Source organism: Rana temporaria, chromosome 4 (genome assembly GCF_905171775.1).
Source record: "Rana temporaria chromosome 4, aRanTem1.1, whole genome shotgun sequence".
Lineage (NCBI taxonomy): Eukaryota > Metazoa > Chordata > Amphibia > Anura > Ranidae > Rana > Rana temporaria.
In genome coordinates this window covers 267,362,263-267,382,324 of record NC_053492.1, presented here as the reverse complement: position 1 = coordinate 267,382,324, position 20,062 = coordinate 267,362,263, and the positions used below count along the sequence as shown (strand labels likewise).

At 42.8% G+C, this 20,062-nt stretch overlaps 1 protein-coding gene across 1 annotated transcript in view; it reads left to right on the top strand.

Annotated features, from left to right (window-relative positions):
- The window catches only part of LAMA4 (laminin subunit alpha 4), a 151,842-nt gene that overhangs the window by 93,657 nt on the left and 38,123 nt on the right, over window positions 1-20,062 (top strand). The window contains exons 18-24 of the mRNA XM_040350260.1: window positions 158-262; window positions 3,762-3,947; window positions 7,182-7,321; window positions 8,148-8,312; window positions 10,579-10,724; window positions 15,200-15,362; window positions 19,311-19,444. Coding sequence (XP_040206194.1) covers window positions 158-262; window positions 3,762-3,947; window positions 7,182-7,321; window positions 8,148-8,312; window positions 10,579-10,724; window positions 15,200-15,362; window positions 19,311-19,444 — 1,039 coding nt within the window. The remainder of the gene's footprint in view (window positions 1-157; window positions 263-3,761; window positions 3,948-7,181; window positions 7,322-8,147; window positions 8,313-10,578; window positions 10,725-15,199; window positions 15,363-19,310; window positions 19,445-20,062) is intronic.

Below are 20,062 nucleotides of genomic sequence, written 5' to 3'. Positions count from 1 at the left end.
AAAAAACGACCGTGTGTACGTGGCATAATGCTTTAAAGTTTAAAAGTGCAGAGATGTTATCAGAACAAGTTTCCTAACACAGTGTTGGTGTTGAAAACATCAAGTAAAATATTCCTTTGTGATTGTATTGCTCATTTCATAAAATCTTGTAATTTAGGTTTAACTGAGACCAGAAAACGGGTTGATGCTGCTGCTTCTAGAAAAACTTCCTTGAGTGACAGGTTGGCAAATGTTATTGACCAACTCCAAATAAGAGATGATGGTAAGTGGGGCACATCTGACACGGTTTGTAAAGTAAATGCTTATATACTGTAAGTATTGATGCTAAACATCAATGATATGCAGGACCCCTTCCTTACTTTCTTAAGTGCATGATGGAAGTGTAATGTTCACAACACTATGTTTACTTACTAAAGGAAAATTATGACTTAGACAGTAAAATGAAGCTGTGTTTGCTTCAATCATCCAATGATGTTACTCATCCAAGTAAAATCCTGTTTCTTTTTTTTATTTCACTTGTTAAAACTGGCAAGATATCTCATTCAATTATTACTATTATTATTATTACACACGATTTTTATAGCACCGACAGTTTACGCAGCGCTTTACAATGTAATACAATGTAATATGCAGTACAGTTCAATAAAAACGGTACAGGAGGGTCCTGCTCGTAGAGCTTACATTCTAAAGGCGGGGGGGGTGGTGGTACAAAAGGTAATAGGTGCAGAGAATGATTTTATGGGGGTGGCTCGGGGACAGTTGTTAGGTGGGTGTGGGATAGGCTTCCCTGAATATATTAGTTTTCAGGGATCTCCTAAAGGTGGGCAGGGTAGGGGCTGATCGGAACATACTGGGGCAGGGAGTTCCAGAGGATGGGAGAGGCTCTGGAGAAGTCCTGAAGTTGAGCATGGAAGGCGATAACAAGGGAGCTAGAGAGCAGGAGGTCCTGGGAGGAGTGGAGGGGAAGATTTGGACGATATCTGCAGATGAGGTTGGTGATGTAGATGGGGCGATGTTGTGAATGGCCTTGTATGTTATGGTTAGTTGTATGTTAAGGGTAGACCATTAAGGAGAGAGTTGCAGTAGTCAAGGCGGGAAATAATCAAGGAGTGAATAAGTTGCTTTGTGGTGTCATTAGTAAGGAACAATCGAATTCTGGAGATGTTGCAGAGATTAAGGAGGCAGGATTTTGCCAGGGATTGGATATGGAGGCTGAAGGAGAGGTCAGAGTCAAGGATTACACCCAGGACCCTGGCATGTGTGGAGGGGCGAATGGTTGTGTTGTTGATATTAATAGTGAAGTCACGGGGGGGGGGGGGCGTGAAGGAGGAAAAATAACAAGCTCAATTTTAGAAAGATTGAGTTTGAGGAAGTGGTGTGACATCCACACCGATATGTAATTTAGTAAGCTTGAGATCCATGAGGAGATCGAGTTGAGAAGAGGAGAGATAGATCTGGGTGTCGTCAGCATAGAGGTGGTATTGGAAGCCATAGGAGGTTATGAACTGGCCCAGGGAAGAGGTATAGAGTGAGAATAGGAGAGGCCCAAGGACAGAGCCTTGGGTTCCCCCAACAGAAAGAGGAAGAGGAGCGGAGGAGATGGAGTTGCAAGTGACACTGAAAGTGCGCTAAGATAGGTAGAAGGAGAGCCAGGATAAAGCAGAATCACGGAGGCCAAGGGAGTGTAATTTGCTGAGGAGAAGCAGGTGTTCAACTGTGTCAAAGGCAGCAGAGAGGTCTAAAAGTATAAGTATTGAGTAATGGCCATTGGTTTTAGCAGTTAGTAGGTCATTAGTGAGTTTTAGTAGGGCAGTTTCAGTAGAATGTTGTGGGCAGAAGCCAGACTGTAGGGGGTCGAGAAGGTTGTTGTCCATGAGGTAGAGACTCTTTCGGTCATGGACAAGGCGTTCGATGAGCTTGGAGGCAAACGGGAGCAGGGAGATGGGTCTTAAGTTATTCAAACAGGTGGGGTCTAGTAAGGGTTTTGGAAGCCATAGGAGGTTATGAACTGGCCCAGGGAAGAGGTATAGAGTGAGAATAGGAGAGGGCCAAGGACAGAGCCTTGGGTTCTCCCAACAGAAAGAGGAAGAGGAGCGGAGGAGATGGAGTTGCAAGTGACACTGAAAGTGCGCTAAGATAGGTAGAAGGAGAGCCAGGATAAAGCAGAATCACGGAGGCCAAGGGAGTGTAATTTGCTGAGGAGAAGCAGGTGTTCAACTGTGTCAAAGGCAGCAGAGAGGTCTAAAAGTATAAGTATTGAGTAATGGCCATTGGTTTTAGCAGTTAGTAGGTCATTAGTGATTTTTAGTAGGGCATTTTCAGTAGAATGTTTTGGGCAGAAGCCAGACTGTAGGGGGTCGAGAAGGTTGTTGTCCATGAGGTAGCGACTCTTTCGGTCATGGACAAGGCGTTCGATGAGCTTGGAGGCAAACGGGAGCAGGGAGATGGGTCTTAAGTAATTCAAACAGGTGGGGTCTAGTGAGGGTTTTTTAAGTATGGGGGTAACCAGTGCATGTTTGAGCAGGGAAGGAAAGGTTCCCAAAGGAAAGGGAGAGGTTGAAGATGTGGGTTAGGGAGTTGAGGATAAAGCAGGAAGGTGGTCGCAGTAATTGAGAGGGGACAGGGTCCAGGGGACAAGTAGTGAGGTGGGCCATGGAGAGGAGTTTATCAACTTCATCTGTGGCAACTGGGCAAAAGGAGGAGAGTATTGAGTGTGGTGTTGGACCCGATGTGTTGGGTAGGGGAGGAATTTGAATGCTGGATATCTGATATCTCCTTGCAAATTATGTCGATTTTGCTATTGAAATGGTTGGCAATCAATTGAGCGGTAAGCAAGTTGGTGGGTGGGGGCAGTCGGGGGTGAAGTAAGGAATTAAGGGTAGAAAATAATTGACTCCAATTAGGAAAATGAAGGTCATTGGTTCAAAACTGATGCATGCACTTATTTTATTCTAAGACAGAGCAATAAAACATTATTCTGTGACTTCTCTCTTCCCTCAAAAACTGCATTTTCCTGTATCATTAAGGATAAGTTGAGTGATAGCTATTGTCTTCTTTTTCTATTCTTAAAATGTTTTGCCTAAAATGATCTCAATACTGGAGATACTGGGCTTGCCTTGTCTTCCTTGTTCTCACAATGGAAGATGCCAAAAAGCATTCCCTGCTGGGAAACTGGAGAACTAAGGCCGCGTACACACGGTCAGTCCAAACCAATGAGAATGGTCCGACAGGCCGTTTTCATCGGTTCACCGCTGAAGTGGCCTGATGGTCTGATGTGCGTACACACCATCAGTTCAAAAACCGATCGGGTCAGAACGCGGTGACGTAAAACATACGACGTGCTGAAAAAAACGAAGTTCAATGCTTCCAAGCATGCGTCGACTTGATTCTGAACATGCGCAGGTTTTGAACCGATGCTTTTGTATACTAACCATCGGTTTGGACCTAGCGGGCAGCGGTCCGTCGGTTCGATTTTAAAGCAAGTTCTAAAAAGAACAACGGACCGATGGGCCGTACACACGGTCAGTTTGGACCGATAAAACTGGACTTCAGGCCGTTTTCATCGGTTTGGACCGACCGTGTGTACGCGGCCTAAGAGGCTGTAGTAAATGAAAATGTAGTAGCAGAAGCAATTTTCATTACAGGTAAATTTTAACTCAGGACTACTACTAATGCAATCTGGTCTATGGCAGTGAAATCTTTCACCTATTCTCCAAATTCCACGTATGCTTTTTCATTGTTTGTACTTTTCTTTCACACAGATGAAACTAGAAAACGTCTTGAAAAGTCAAAACTAACAGCAGATAAAGCTCTAAATATTTCTGCCATGGTGACAGAGATGACCGACCCAATGTCAAAAAATGCAAACATGTGGAAAGAAGACCTAAGCAATTCAGATTTTGATGCTTCTGCTTACAACTCAGTTGTAAATGCAGCTGGAGAAACAAGTAAGCAATTGTCTTCCTGCACATGCTGCTCAAGCCAATAATCTCTAAAATTTGAACAATTTTACTAAATACTAACATGTATAAAAGAAAAGCTTGACATATGAAAAGCTCATTTAATATGAACACTGATGACACACAATGTACAGCAACCCTTTGCAAACAACTACATTTTTGTTTAACATAATCTTGTTGGTTGAAGATGAATTGTGATTGATTTCTGTGGGCTACAACACTTAGCACATTGCTTTTGGCCTTATCAGGTAGATCCAAAAGGCACAAATAAAACCAAACCCTGATGTGTTTTGATGCATATCAGAATTTGCCGTGCATAAATGAATTGACAGCTCAGCATAACACTTGTAGCCAGATTCAGAAAGACTGGCATAAGTTTGTGGCGGCGCAGCGTATCTCGTATACGCTACGCCGCCGTATTTTAGAGAGGCAAGTGCTGTATTCACAACGCACTTGCCTCCTAAGTTATGGCGGCGTAGCGTAAATGGGCCGGCCTAAGCGCGCCAAATTCAAATGTGGAACAGGGGGGCGTGTTTTATGTTAATGACTGGTGACCCGACGTGATTGATGTTTTTTTACGAACGGCGCATGCGCCGTTCCTGAAAGAATCTCAGTGCGCATGTGTCGGATAGAATGCCTAAGATACGTCGAATACTGCCTACGACGTGACGTAACTTCCGCACAGCCCTATTCGCGTACGACTTACGCAAACAACGTAAAAAGATAGGCTTGTTCCGACACCCATACCTTGCATGGGCTGCGCCACCTAGGGAGCAGCTTTATCTTTACACCGGCGTATCTCTTACGTAAACGGCGTAACTAATTGCGACGGGCGCACGTACGTTCGTGAATCGGCATATCTTGCTCATTTGCATATTCGACGTGGAAAACAACGGAAGCGCCACCTAGCGGCCAGCGTAAATATGCACCCTAAGATACGACGGCGTAGGAGACTTACGCCGCTCGTATCTTAGCCTAATTTAAGCGTATCTGGTTTCCAGAATACGCTTACATTTACAACGGCGAGATTCAGAGTTACGACGGCGTATCTACGCTGGCGTAAACGTCTCTGAATCCAGCTATTGATGTATTGGCTATGGGCATAAAAAACACGAAATGCTAGACAGAACATGGACACAAAACCACTAGATGCAAGAAGTGAATATGGTAAAAAGGCCAATTGATGCAGAATACAAGTACCAAAACAACTATGGGTACAACATCCAGAACTTTGCAGGCACAAATTCTTCTGGATACCAGATATTTGACAGGTACAATCGTCTAGATGCCAAGGTAAATACTGGCACAACATCCAGAATATGCTAGGGAGAATCGGTGCCAGGTTTATAAGGGGGCACAAAGGACAATTGCCTTGGGTCCTTCTGCCAGAGGGGGTCCCCCTGCCAAAGTTGGCATCAGACTTCCTTTATAAAAAAAATGAAACTTATTTTCCTTCAAGACATCAGTAGTTTATTTGTTGAAGATATTGTACAGTTTTCAGCCTTTGCCAAGCTCTGGTCACGTCTCACTCCATCTAAACAGGCAGTTTTATTACATGATCAAGGGCTTGCTGATACTTTTCCAGGTGTAGCTCCTAGAATATATTTGAACATGATGGTCACTAGTTATTTGGGATAAAAGGTTGTTCAGCAAATTGGCACCGATAAAGAATTATCTGGGAACCACGATGACCCATGAAAGACTAAGTACTCTGTGCCTACTGGTTGTTGAGAGGCAAATCAAGTGAGAGCCATATCGAGTGAGGCCGTGTACACACGGGCAAACATGTACGATGAAACCGGTCCGCCGGACCGTTTTCACCGTACATGTCTGCCCGGGGATTTCTGTACGATGGCTGTACTAACCATCGTACAGAAATCCGCGCGTAAACAATACGCGGGGCGTGTCCACGGTGTCACCGCGATGATGACGCGGTGTCGCCGCGACAATGACGCGGCGACGTGGGCGGGCCTGCCAGTTAAATGCTTCCACGCATGCGTCGAAGTCATTCGACGCATGCGAGGGATGGCGGGCGCTCAGACATGTACGGTAGGTCTGTACAGACGACCGAACATGTCCGAGCGGGCAGGATTCCAGCGGACTGTTTTGTGTGCGGGCAAATGTGTGCTGGAATCCTGCACGCTCGGGCCTACACACGACTGAACATGTCTGCTGAAACTGGCCCGCAGACCAGTTTCAGCAGACATGTTTGGTCATGTGTACGGGGCCTTAGTTAAAGATTCTGCAGATGGGAAGTGCAGAAAAAAACTTTTTGTAAATATTGTGCTGCATACTTGTGATGTATGACTTGCCAGTTCCAATTACCTGTGTAATGTGTATTCTTACAGTCAATTAAATTGAGGGAAAAAATTAGACAAGTGTTAACAAATATTTTTTAGTACAAATGTAGTTTATCATTCAATTCAGTTCCCCCCTTTTTTTTTATTTGTCATACAATGTCTATGTTGAGGGGCTCCCAAACTTGGAGTGCCTGCCCCCCCCCCCAAGGTCTAAATCTGGCACTGGGCATAACACAGCACAAAGCCAGTAGGTGCCAGGAACAATATAGACAAAACTACAACACATCAGGGAGTGTGTTACATTGTAATAGAGACGAGAAGTCGTAACAAAAGCTACTCAGAACAATGTATCTGCTTTTTTTCCATATTTGGGGAAATCTTAATATAATCCAGGAAAAGCTGCATTGTAAAAATAAATAATTTCATTGAAAGAATTCTATGTGCAATTCATTTTTTTCAGTAGAGAAGAGGGCAATTTCTTTGCTCAAAAGAGTGACGTTCATTTTTACCATACTTTTTCTATTGTTTCACCAATCTACCTACTTTTCGCCATTCTGTACATACGTCTGCATCACAAATTTCCATGTACTTCACTTATGATAATGGTAATAGGAAATAAATGAAGGCAAACCATGACCCTTATTAATAGCCCCAAGAGTACCCAAGAGTGGTTTATTGTCCAAATAATAAATTATTTACTTGGCAAAAACAATTACATTTTCACCTACAATGATTGTTCATTTTGGTTTTGGTGCGCTTCATAACACACACATATATATATATATATATATATATATATATATATATATATATATATATATATATATATATATATATATATATATATATATATATAGCACTGTTATAACCTGTCTGTGTTATCAATCTGATTTGCCATGTCATTTACTTTACAAATATGCAGTGAAGAACCTGACAGATGTAATGCCATTGCTGCTGACTAAACTGCACACTGTGGAACACAAGTTTCCATCGGACAACATTTCATCCAGCATTCTTCGTATCCGTGAGCTCATTGCACAGACAAGAAGTGTAGCCAGTAAGGTATGTGGGCATTTCAAAATAGTCCTTTAATCTGCAATATATGACCAATTATATTGACCAAACTGTCAATATGTTTAATATTACACCTTTGCTTTTTTTTCTGTATCTACTTGTATATCGTCATAGAGTTTTATAAGAAACAAATAACAGACATAGCATAAAATAACATAACAAATGGTATTAAATATAACATACATTATTATTATTATTATTATTATTATTATACAGGATTTATATAGAGCCAACAGTTTGCGCAGCGCTTTACATTGGGGGGAAAACAGTACAGTCACAATACAAATCAATACAGGAGGGATCAGAGGGCCCTGCTCGTTAGAGCTTACAATCTAGAAGGGAGGGTCAAGTGGAACAAAGGGTAGTAGCTGTGGGTACATAAAGTGTTTAAGAACCAGAATTTAAGAAAAAAGGATTTTGCCTTGCATATGGTTGGATAGGCAAAGTAAGCACAATATCATAATACAATATATTAATTTTACTAAAGGGAACACTTTTAACAGAGAGCAGGAAGAGCGGGTAACATTTCATTGTGGGTCATGTGTCCAGGCTCTCCTCTCGCCCTATTGTTTCTTGGGAATTTTTTTCTTTAATTTACTAACACTCCACTGGCTTTATAAATGTGCCAGGGTTTTTTTTAAGCAGTAGTGTGACTGCAGTAAGGTCATACTGCTACTTTTTGAAAGAACCCCTAAAATAACATTCTCTACTCATTTAGTAATTCTACATGCTTTGTTTGTTGATTCTCTGTGAAAGCAAATGTTTTCTTATACTTCCCCTAATATACTGCCAATCTCTGCATTTTTATCCTCAGGTTCAAGTGTCAATGAAGTTTGGTGGTAAATCAGCAGTTAATGTCAATTTGAAAACAAACCTTGCTGACCTCAAGGCCTACTCATCCATAAGTCTATACATTAATCCAGAAGCACATCAACAACAGCCTCAAGACAGATTTATTATGTATCTTGGACATAAAAATGTAAGATATTATTAGAAAAAATAAACAAAAATAACAGGTAAACTAAAAATCAGGAAATTATATATTGTTCTGGTCACCTTGCACAGCAACAAACGTGAGTTTTCTAATCTGGTAAACACTGATGCAGCAAATCTCTATAATGATTAGTAGAACTACATGTATTGCACATTGTGTTAAAAGTAGCCACACCAAAAATCCTTTCTACTACAATTTACAATTACTACCTAATTAGGAGATACATTAAAAAATCCATGTGGTGATACAACAGCATTTTAACAGCACAGTGCAAGGTATGTTAGACTTTACCCATGAGAGAAACTTGCATAGCTACATAGTTAGTCTGGTTAAAAAAAAGACACATGCCCATCCAGTTCAACCAATAAAAAAAATATTCAATTTTATATACACAATCCCATAGCCATAGTTGACCCAGAGGAAGGCAAAAAAAAAAAAAAAAACATAGCAAAGCATGGTCCAATTTGCTCCAGCAGGGAAAAAAAATCCTCCTGATCCCCCAAGAGGCAAACAAATATTCCCTGGATCAACTTTACCTATAAATGTTAGTATCCCATTATATTTTGTGCATTTAAGAAAAGAATCCAGGCCTTTTTTAACCACTTGCTTACTGGGCACTTAAACACCCCTCCTGCTTTAGACATTAATGGCTGTGTGTTGAGTTATTTTGAGGGGACAGAAAATGTACATAGTTATAAAAGCTGTAAACGCACTACTTTACATTGTAGAAAAGTGTCATTTCTTCAGTGTTGTCACATGAAAAGATATAATTAAAATATTTACAAAAATGTTGTGAGATACTGTATATATATATATATATATATATATATATATATATATATATACACACACACACCGTGCAGTCAGTGTACAGTATATAATACAGTGTGCCCTTAACCACTTCAATACACTGCATTATATACTGTACTGTATTATATACTGTAAAGTGGTGAAGGGGAACCCTATGAAAGATTTAGGAAAAAAATGGCATGGGTTCCCCCCCCTCTCTAGTCCATACCATGCCCTTTGGGTTTGGAACTGTTGTGGAGAACAGATTTTAAGGGGAACTGTTTTTTTAAAAATTGGCATGGGTTCCCCCCCCCCCCCTCGAAATCCATACCATTTTTGGAGCAATCAGCCTTGTAGGCCAGGAAAGGGGGGGAGCGAGCGCACCCCTTCCTAAACCATACCAGGCCACTTGCCCTCAACATGGGGAGGGTGCTTTGATGGAGACAAGGGCCTCGTCCCCACAACCCTGGCCCGGTGGTTGTGGGAGTCTGCGGGCGGGGGGCTTATCGGAATCTGGAAGCTCCCTAAAAAACACAAAAGAGAGTTTTTGATAATTCCTTTATTTAAAAAAGAAAAAAAAGCGTCCCACGATGTCCATACATTTTCAATCACGCCACACGACGGACCCAATTTTTTTTAAAATAGAAGCTCCGCCTCTATGGGAGGCTTCCCGCCGACTGCTGTCTCTTGGCGGTGACAGCTGTTATATAGGCAAGTGCAAGGCCACCCGGTGATGTAAATGAGTGATCCAGTTACATCACCGGATGGCCCGCCCTTGCCTATATAACAGCTGTCCCAGTGAAAAGACAGCAGTCAGCGAGAGCCCTCCCATGGAAGCAGAGTATTTTTTTTTTCGGGTCCATCGGACAGCGTGATTGACGATCGATGTACATTTTGGGAATTGTCAAAAACCGTTTTTTGTGGTTTTTACTATTTGACACTATTTTTGGTGAATGGGTACAATGTCTCGATACCCATTCACATAGGGAGGCCAGGATCTGGGGGCCCCAAAGCATCCTCCCCATGTTGAGGGCATATGACCTCACTCGTCCCCCCTATCCTGTCTTTCAGGCTGCATGCTCAGATATGGGTCTAGTATGTATTTTGGGGGACCCCACGCTTTTTTTTTTTTTATTATTATTTTGCAGTGGAGTTCCCCTTAAAATACATAAAAGAACCCAAAGGGCCTGGTATGGACCGAGGGGGGAACCCACGCTGTTTTTTTTCTATATTGCTGGTAAACGGCAATACATTACAGCCGCAAGCAATTTTAAATGACATTTTTTCCTTCAGAAATGTAATTTTGCAGCAGCACTGTGAAACACAGATGTGTCACTTTACAGACAGGCTATGGTGCAACACAGAACAGGAAGTAGCATAGTCCAGCTGTGGTTAAATATAGAAAAAATATTTTGTGTGGTGGATTATTAAATTATATAAACTTATTTTTATTTCTTTATAGGCCAAATCAGACTACATGGGTCTCGCTATTAAGCGCAATAACTTGGTTTACATATACAACTTGGGAAGTGGAGATGTTGAAATTCCCCTGGACTCCAAGACGATCAGTACATGGCCAGAATATTTTAGCCTTGTGAAAATAGAAAGGTGATTTATTTTCATTCCTTTCTAAATGCAAAACTGACATTTTCACTACAAGGCAGCAATATGTAAATACAGTTGTTCCAGTCAGTGGCGTAGCGTGGGTTGTCAGCGCCCGGGGCAAGGCAAGAACGTTGCGCCCCCCCTAACCTGCGGACTTGTTGCACTCCCTGAGTCTCTTCCCTTCCTACAATGGTACTGACCAGCCTGATTCTTATACTGACCACTACACGGACCTGCATGATTCCTAGACTGACCATTACACTTACCTACCTGTCCACTGTACTGACCTACCCGATTCCTACATTGACCACTACACACTGACCACTAACCCGCACACCACTACCCCACACTGACCACTACCCTGCACACTGACCACTACCCTTCACACTACACTGACCACCAGGGCTGGTGCAAGAATTTTTGTCGCCCTCCCCCTGGCTGCGCCCTGACTCCACTTTACCCTGCAACACATGTGACCTTAGAAAAAAAGAAGCCCTAAGGCTAACGCTGCGCTATTTTAAGAAGGTAATAAAAGAAATTATGATAAAGTGTATAAGAAAGCAGCTGGCACTTAAGTTCAGTACAAAAAAATTAGGATAGATAGCAAAAAATTGAAAGAGTACAGCGCTATGTGGTTAAAACCATGTGTAAAAATAAATGTTAAACCTTGAAATGTAAACAAATGATATGTGAAAAATAAATATATGAAAAAATAATTAAAACAAAGGTGTAAGGTCAGTGTATGTGTCAGGTAGGTGTGTCAGGGGGTCAGTGTAGGGGTCAGATAGGTCATGTGTTAAAAAAATGGAAAGAGTGCAGCGCTATGTGGTTAAAACCATGTGTGAAATAAATGTTAATCCTTGAAATGTAAACAAATGATATGTGAAAAATGTATTAAAAAGAAAACTAATGCAGAGTCCAAAAAGAACACATCAATTTCCGTAAAGAGTAAATTTCAAAAGCAAATCCGTAAAAGGTTAACTCCCAAAAAAAGACAAATTGCTTACCAAGAAAGTGAAGATAAAGTTTGGTGAATAATACGTCCCAAAATAAACCAGGGTATTGCCAGAGAAGTAGTGAGTGATACAAGTCTTCCCAAGAGCAGCGTGATTTTTCAGGTGTGACACCCAAGTGATTAATATCCTGTTTACCAGATAGCGCAGGGAATAAGGTTCCCTGGGCTAGGTGAGACTGTGCATCACAGTCACGGCTATCTGGTAAGCAAGATATTAATCACTTGGGTGTCACACCTGAAAAATCACGCTGCTCTTGGGCTCCCCAGGTGCAGATCCCACTGTACGGACCCTTAAATAGGCTTCTTGCGTGGGTGTTATGGTTGGCATTGGGATTAATGCACTGCTAAATGCACGGCTATTCCCAGAGGTGACACCATGGCTGCTGCCATCTGGTATGTAATTCTAAACTGATTTGATTGCCTTTTTGCCTCTGTGATGCATGCTGCATCTTCCTTTACACAGTGATGTTTCTCTAGATTGAATGAATCCCCATATGGCAGCTGGATGCTTTTTGAGCTCCATATCAGCCTGGGGTTGTATAAGGCACCTGCTTTTAGACTATTGAGGTGTACTCCACTTTGTTAAAATGTGCAATGGTGATCAATACTGTTCCCTTGGGTGATCCATGTACACTGCTTTTTGTTTCTGTCCTGAACAAAACTTTTTTTATTGTCCTGCTTCTGCCATGACTGGGTTTTCATGAACAAATCACCTGGTGAATGTCTGAGCTCTGGTCTGGGAAACTGCAGTATTTGCCTTCCTTAGCAGTTGGCTCCATGTGTCAGATGCTGCAGCCTCCGCTTGCTGCAGGCACCGTTCCATGTGTCACACGCTCACGCTGCACCGGCTTGGCTCCGCTCCGCCTCTATGTGTCACACGCTCACGCTGCACCGGCTCGGCTCCGCCTCTATGTGTCACACGCTGCTCCATGCTCCCATCTCCACCGAGCCTCGCCCCTCCGCTCTGCTAGACACACACATACCAGAGCAGAGGGACAGGTGGAGGGGAACTTAGACAGCGGCCCTGGTGGCTCACACATCGCTTGTCTCCCGTCCCCATGTTCAGTGTTTCCTGGCGTTTCCCGGCGCACTGTGATTGGGCATATGGCAGTCATGTGCGGAGGCGGGACTTCTAGAGCGATCGCAGACAGGCCAGCCCCACGCCGCACATGACCCCGATACGCCCAATCACAGGGCGCCGACACTAAACATGGTGGCCGGAGGTCGGGGACACAGAAAATGAAAATTAGGTGGAGGCAGGCACGAAATGTCGCCCCCCTAAATGTTGAGCCCGGGGCCACGGTCCCCCCTGCCCCCCACGCTATGCCACTGGTTCCAGTAGACTGGAACAGATGCAGCCATATGAGTTCTGTTTCTCTTTTACAGTACCTAGTAGAAGCCCTCTAGGAGTGTGTCATTTAAAGTAAACTTGCCCTAACTTTGCTTGCCTAAACTAGGCTTTGACTTCAAATGCACTTGGTGTGTGAATGGAAGGTAATTTTACATTATGTTTTTTTGACATAGGCATTCTATAACTGCATTTGAACACTGAGATCAAAATTAGAGATCCTGTCGCCAGACTATTCATTTCAACAAAAATATTCCCAAAATAATGTCCTGTATGTGCTTAAATATCTATGGATCATGATAAGCTCCACTTTAAAGCATTAATTGAATCTAGTATCCCTCCTAACTAAACTTAAAGCGGAGTTCCACCCAAAAATGTAATTTCCGCTTTAAGAGCAGGTGAACTCTGACCCCTTATACTTTAAGACAATTGTATAATTGTGATGAGGTCAATTGGACTGGAAGTATAAAAGTCATTTGTATGCTTTTGGTACTTTTCAATCCAATTTCAAAACCCAATAAAAATATCTATAAAAAATATATACCATATATACTCGAGTATAAGCCAAGTTTTTCAGCAAATTTTTTTGGCTGAAAAATCCCCCCCTCAACTTATACTCAAGTCTCACTTGGGAGCGCTGTGTTAACCAGTCGGCAGCCTTTGCTGCGCATGCGCGAGCATGTCCACGAGAACATCTTTCTTGGTGTGTGATGGGGGATTATTGTGCGTTGAACGAAGGACGTGCTCGCGCATGCGCGATACACCCGCAATACACCAGGTGCCCTGACGAGATGCGTCCTCCATCGGATAATGCCCACTCTGCGGCAACGGCTGCCGTCTACAGTTAACACAGCGGGAGAAGTTGGTACAATATGCAGCAAGGTACCGTACATGAGGCTGCAAATGGGCACAGTAAGGGCTGCAAATAGGAACAGTAAGGGCTGCAAATGGGCATTGTTGACCCTCTTTCCACTTACAGTAGCTGCTGCATTTCCCACCCTAGGCCTATACTCGAGTCAGTAAGCTTTCCCAGTTTTTTGTGGTAAAATTAGGTGCCTCAGCTTATATTCGGGTCGGCTTATACTCGAGTATATACGGTATATGTGCATTTGTCATTTTTTTTGCATGTTATTCAACTATAAAAGCATCCCTTGTGCAGACATCTAAAAGTGCTGAGAATGCTGCTGGGTGCTCCCATCATGGATGTGTTGTCAGCAGCCCCAGAAGACTCAGGTAGACTCCGACCTATCACTCTATTTCAGCCTTCCTTGCTCAATTTTTTTAACACAGAGGAAACCTTAACTTTCAGATCTCCGGGAACCCCTGACAATAATTACACTATTCACAGCAGAGGGTACATAAGATTGGTTGGTGGTCAGTGGGAAGAATGCCCTTTAATTGGTGGCCAATGGGAAAGATAGCTGAAAAGATCATTGGTGTCAGTGGTAACTTTTCTATTCAATAATTACACTATTCACAGCTGAGGGCACATAAGGTTGGTTGGTGGTCAGTGGGAAGAATGCCCTTTAATTGGTGGCCAGTGGGAAAGATAGCTGAATAGATCATTGGTGTCAGTGGTAACTTTTCTAGGAGGCATAAATTGCTCATGATCTTTGGAGGAACCCTGGTTGAGAAAGGCTGCTCTATATTATTCCCCCGCCATTCTCCCTGGCAGCTACATAAAAGGGAGGTCAGGAAGGGACAGAGAAGCTGGGCCAGCACAGAAAGTAATTAGACACTCCCAGAGGGCTATGAAATGGAATGAGGGTGAGGCCTTTGCTAGGGAAAGCATATTGCATGCAATAAAAAATTATTTATGGAAAGGAAAATCACTGTAAATAAGCTTTTATGAATATTTGAATTTTCTGTGCTTTCACTTGCAATTTTTTAGGTTGGTGACGGGTTCCCTTTATGACAAGTGCGGACAATTAAGTGCTAAAACTTCCAATATTTAAAATATACAACATTTTATTTCATAAACAGCAGGCAGGAATGAGGAAGAACTACACAAGTAGCACCTATACATCTATCTATATATTAAGTACTATAAAATGTTTTGTGTGCATGCTGTAGGAATATGGATAAGATAACACTGTTTTTTCTAATTTCTCCCAGATTGGGCCGACACGGAAAAGTACTTCTAACTGTACCTAGCCAGGCTGGTGCAACAGAGGAAAAATTTATTAAGAAGGGAGAGGCTTCTGGCAGTGACTCACTGCTGGATCTAGACCCTGACAATACCGTATTCTATGTTGGTGGCGTGCCTGAAAGATTTAAGGTAATATTTGACAGACTGCTTATTATTCCTTTGATAAGGTGTAGATGCAAACTATATCCAAAGTTATAGCTTAGTTTTTGCTTGGTGTCAAGTTGGGGAGATTTTCACTCACCTTCTAGTGTTTCATCCAGAAACCCCATCCCTTACAGGGCCACCACGTTTGCTGCAGAGTTCCCCAACTCCCTCCAGAACCCCCATCATCCCCATTCAGAGCCTTTCAGACGATTAAAGCGGAGTTCCGGCCACAATTTCACTTTTTTTATATAAATACCCCTGTAATACACAAGCTTAATGTATTCTAGTAAAGTTAGTCTGTAAACTAAGGTCCGTTATGTTATGTTGTTACAGTATTTAGACACTTTATAAAATAGAAATTGACTGGGGCCATCCTAAGTGTGGGCATCATGAAGCCAGACTTCCTGGATTTCAGCCTTGCAGATCTCGCACATGCTCAGTGCTGCACAAGCAGTGTAATAGGTTTCAGATCAGGTTTCAGCACCTGTACTGTCCAAGTCACATGATTCTTCGAGACTGGGGAGTGCACAGACTCCTGGAAAGTTACACCCACTACATTCCCAGGAGTCTGTGCGGTGTAGGTTAGGAAGCTTAAGCACCTAGGTGAAGCAAGTGGGAAGATTAACTATTCTGCCTAGCAACAACACTTTGAAGGCATCTAAAAAAAAAATGTTTTTCTTAAAGGACTAATGACATTTTTTTAAAACTACTGATGTAATGTTATATTTATGGGTGGAACTCCACTTTAAATACGAATTCTGTATTCCCATGCCATTGTATGATTTTAAACATACAGTACTGTTTTACTGTTGAAACATGGAAGGTTTTGGAAGAATTTAATGGAATCTGACCTCAAGGGTGAGAACTACTGCTCAGGGCCGTCTTAATAGCATCATGGGCCCATGGGCAAAGTAATGCTCTGGGGCCCCTACAATGGAGGCAAAGCAGGTAAACAGACATCAAATAGGTAGGAGGCAGACAAGTGGGTGCCTTCCACCTTTTGGGTGGAGCTCCGCATTAACTACATGAACAATCATTATGTACAGCAAAGAAACAGTGGGAAAATACTACATACTGACAAAGCTGTCCTGTGCATATAATATATCTGCTAGATTGATGCCTCCCCAGCACCCCAGATATCCCCCCAGCACCATTGGGCCCCCAATTTTCTGGGCAGCGTGGCTTAAGAACCAGCTGCTTTGGGGGAAAGTGTAGGGGCCCCCCATGCAGCTGGGGCCCATGGGCAGTGCCCAGGTGTGCCCACTCATTAAGACAGCCCTGCTACTGCCTCATAACATTTCTTGTAAAAAAAATAAAAATAACTGTTAATTACAGACATTCAGAAAAATTCAATAACGCAGTAATGTCCCTTTTCTGGCAGTATGACCTTTTTAACATGGCCTTTGCCTAAATCATGAAATTCTTGCGGTAGTTTTGGTACATTTACCCAGCATGCGCAAGATTTAGGTAGCTCTTAAGCCTCGTACACACGATCAGTCCATCCGATGAGAACGGTCTGAAGGACCGTTGTCATAGGTTAACCGATGAAGCTGACTGATGGTCCGTCACGCCTACACACCATAGGTTAAAAAACTGATCGTGTCAGAACGCGGTGACGTAAAACACAACGACATGCTGAAAAAAATGAAGTTCAATGCTTCCAAGCATGCGTCGACTTGATTCTGAGCATGCGTGGATTTTTAACCACTTGCCGACCGCGCTATAGCAAAAATACTGCTACAGCGCGGTCGAGTTACTGTGACAGGACGTCCCTGGGACGTCCTCGTGCACTTCCGCGTTTGCGCGTCCCCTGGGGCGCGCTCGCGGAAGTGTCCGTGCTCGCCGGGTCTAGAAGACCCGGCGCATCACGGATCACGGTAAATTGCCGCGAATCGCGGCTGTTTACCACGTGATCGCTCCGTCAAATGACGGAGCGATCACTTGTAAACAAACCGGCGTCATTTGATGACGCCGGTTCCTCCCTCTCCTCTCTGTACCGTTCGGTACAGTGCGAGAGGAGAGGAGAGGAGGGGGGGGGAGCGCGGGGTGTCAGCAGTGCTGTGGCTGGATCTGTGACAACTGCAGTCACAGATCCAGCCATCCCTCCCAGCTCAGCAATACTCTGCCATACCCCCAATACTCTGCCATACCCCCCCATACTCTGCCATACCCCCCCCATACTCTGCCATACCCCCCCATACTCTGCCATACCCCCCCATACTCTGCCATACCCCCCCATACTCTGCCATACCCCCCCATACTCTGCCATACCCCCCGATACTCTGCCATACCCCCCGATACTCTGCCATACCCCCCGATACTCTGCCATACCCCCCGATACTCTGCAATACCCCGATACTCTGCAATACCCCGATACTCTGCAATACCCCGATACTCTGCAATACCCCGCGCAATACTCTGCAATACCCTGCGCGATACTCTGCAATACCCTGCGCGATACTCTGCAATACCCAAATACTCTGCAATACCCCAATACTCTGCAATACCCCCAATACCCCAATACTCTGCAATACCCAAATACTCCGCAATACCCCAATACTCCGCAATACCCCCAATACTCTGCAATACCCCCAATACCCCAATACTCTGCAATACCCAAATACTCCGCAATACCCCAATACTCCGCAATACCCCAATACTCCGCATATATAATGTTTTGGGGTTCTATGTAATTTTCTAGCAAATAAATTGTGATTTTTCCATGTAGGAGAGAAATGTCAGAATTGGCCTGGGTGTTCCAGAACGCCTGATGGCGCTCCCTGCATGTTGGGCCTCTGTATGTGGCCACGCCGTGTAAAAGTTGCACACATGGGGTATCGCCATACTCGGGAGGAATAGCAGAATGTGTTTTGGGGTGTCATTCGTGGTATGCATATGCTGTGTGTGAGAAATAACCTGCGAATATGACAGAAACAAGTTTTTTTTTTTTTTTTTTACAGAATTTTCGGTCGTTTTTCTTTTATAGCGCAAAAAATAAAAAACCCAGAGGTGATCTAATACCACCAAAAGAAAGCTCTATTTGTGTGAAAAAAAGGACAACAATTTCAAATGGGTACAATGTTGTATGACGGAGTAATTGTCATTCAAATTGTGAGAGCACCGAAAGCTGAAAATTGGTCTGGTCAGGAAGGGGGTTTAAGTGCCCAGTGGTCAAGAGGTTAACCAATGGTTGTGCTTACTAACTATTGGTTTTGACCTATCGGTTAGGAATCCATAGGTTAAATTTAAAGCAAGTTGGCTTTTTTTTAACCTATGGTTAAATAACCTATAGGGGCCAACACACGATCGGTTTGGAGCGATGAAAACGGTCCATCAGACCGTTGTCATCTGGTTAACTTATCGTGTGTACGAGGCCTTACTATCACCACTTTTCAGATCTGTCACTATGGCTGTGCCAAAATCCAAAATAATTAACGCAAGTTCATAAATAAGCAAGATGGTGGTAATTTAGGCTAGGTTCACATTTGTGTGTTGTGGGAACGCAGGCAAAATCGCATGCTTTCCCGCAATAAACAAAAACATGCAGCCCATTTGAAGTTGGGCAGCGGTGACACTAATTCATAATGGTACCTCCAAGCATCTTGTTAATGCATGCAAAGATGGGAGATGACTGTGACACTGAATCCTGAAATCACAGCCTATGCAATAATGTAAATTGAATTGTTTATTACCACATTAGGATGTGTTAATACTGCACATAGCATCAATTAATGATGTATAAACTATTACTAGTGTGATGCCGAATCAATGATTAATAACACAGGATCTATCTGACAGCTGCATTCTTGTAGGGGTCACACTTAAACAGGGAACTTTGCACATTTGTTTGCAGCTAGTATCTCAGGCAGGATATGTGCCAAGCATTGCTTGTGTTTGATTTACATTTGCTTACTGGTAATTTGTTTTCTTCAGCTCCCGGACAGTTTGAACCTACCTGGCTTTGTTGGCTGTCTGGAACTTGCTTCTGTAAATGATGATGTTGTCAGTTTATATAATTTCCATAATAGACATAACATCAATACAGCCACAGCACCACCTTGTGTGAGGTAAAGAAAATGCCATGAATTAAACTGAAATGTTTTCCTATTGTTGAGTTCATTACTCTGCTAGTCTCTGTACAATATATGGAGCATTTTATGTTATTTCAGTTCTGCCAAAAGAGTAAAAAATACTGTATATGTCTCATATTGTAGTTCTTCTTGAACTTAGATTGATCAAAGCATATTGTTGCCTGTTAAAGTGACACTAAACAATATATTTATTCTAAAAAAAATCACCCATACACTTCCACTAATTACAGTGAGTATAGAGCAAGGTGGAAGAAGTCTATTGACGCCCCCCCCCCCCCCCCCCCCCGGCAAAGCAGGTCCGCGCTGTAGCCATCATTTCGGCTATAGCGCAATAGAAGGTATGAGCTAAGAATACAAATTTAAATATATTTTTTAACCAAAATTTGGTGTCACTTATATATTATACAGAAATACCATTTAAAATGTATTTAAATTTAATTTAAGATATAAACCTATAGAAAATAAATGATAGCTTGTTAATTAGTTATGTCAGCCACGAAGAAGTTTTTTTTTCCATTTTAGTTTTGAAAAATGTGGGAAATAGAATCTCACTTCCTGTTATATGTGGCAGCAGTGGCCTGGACAGGAAGTGAG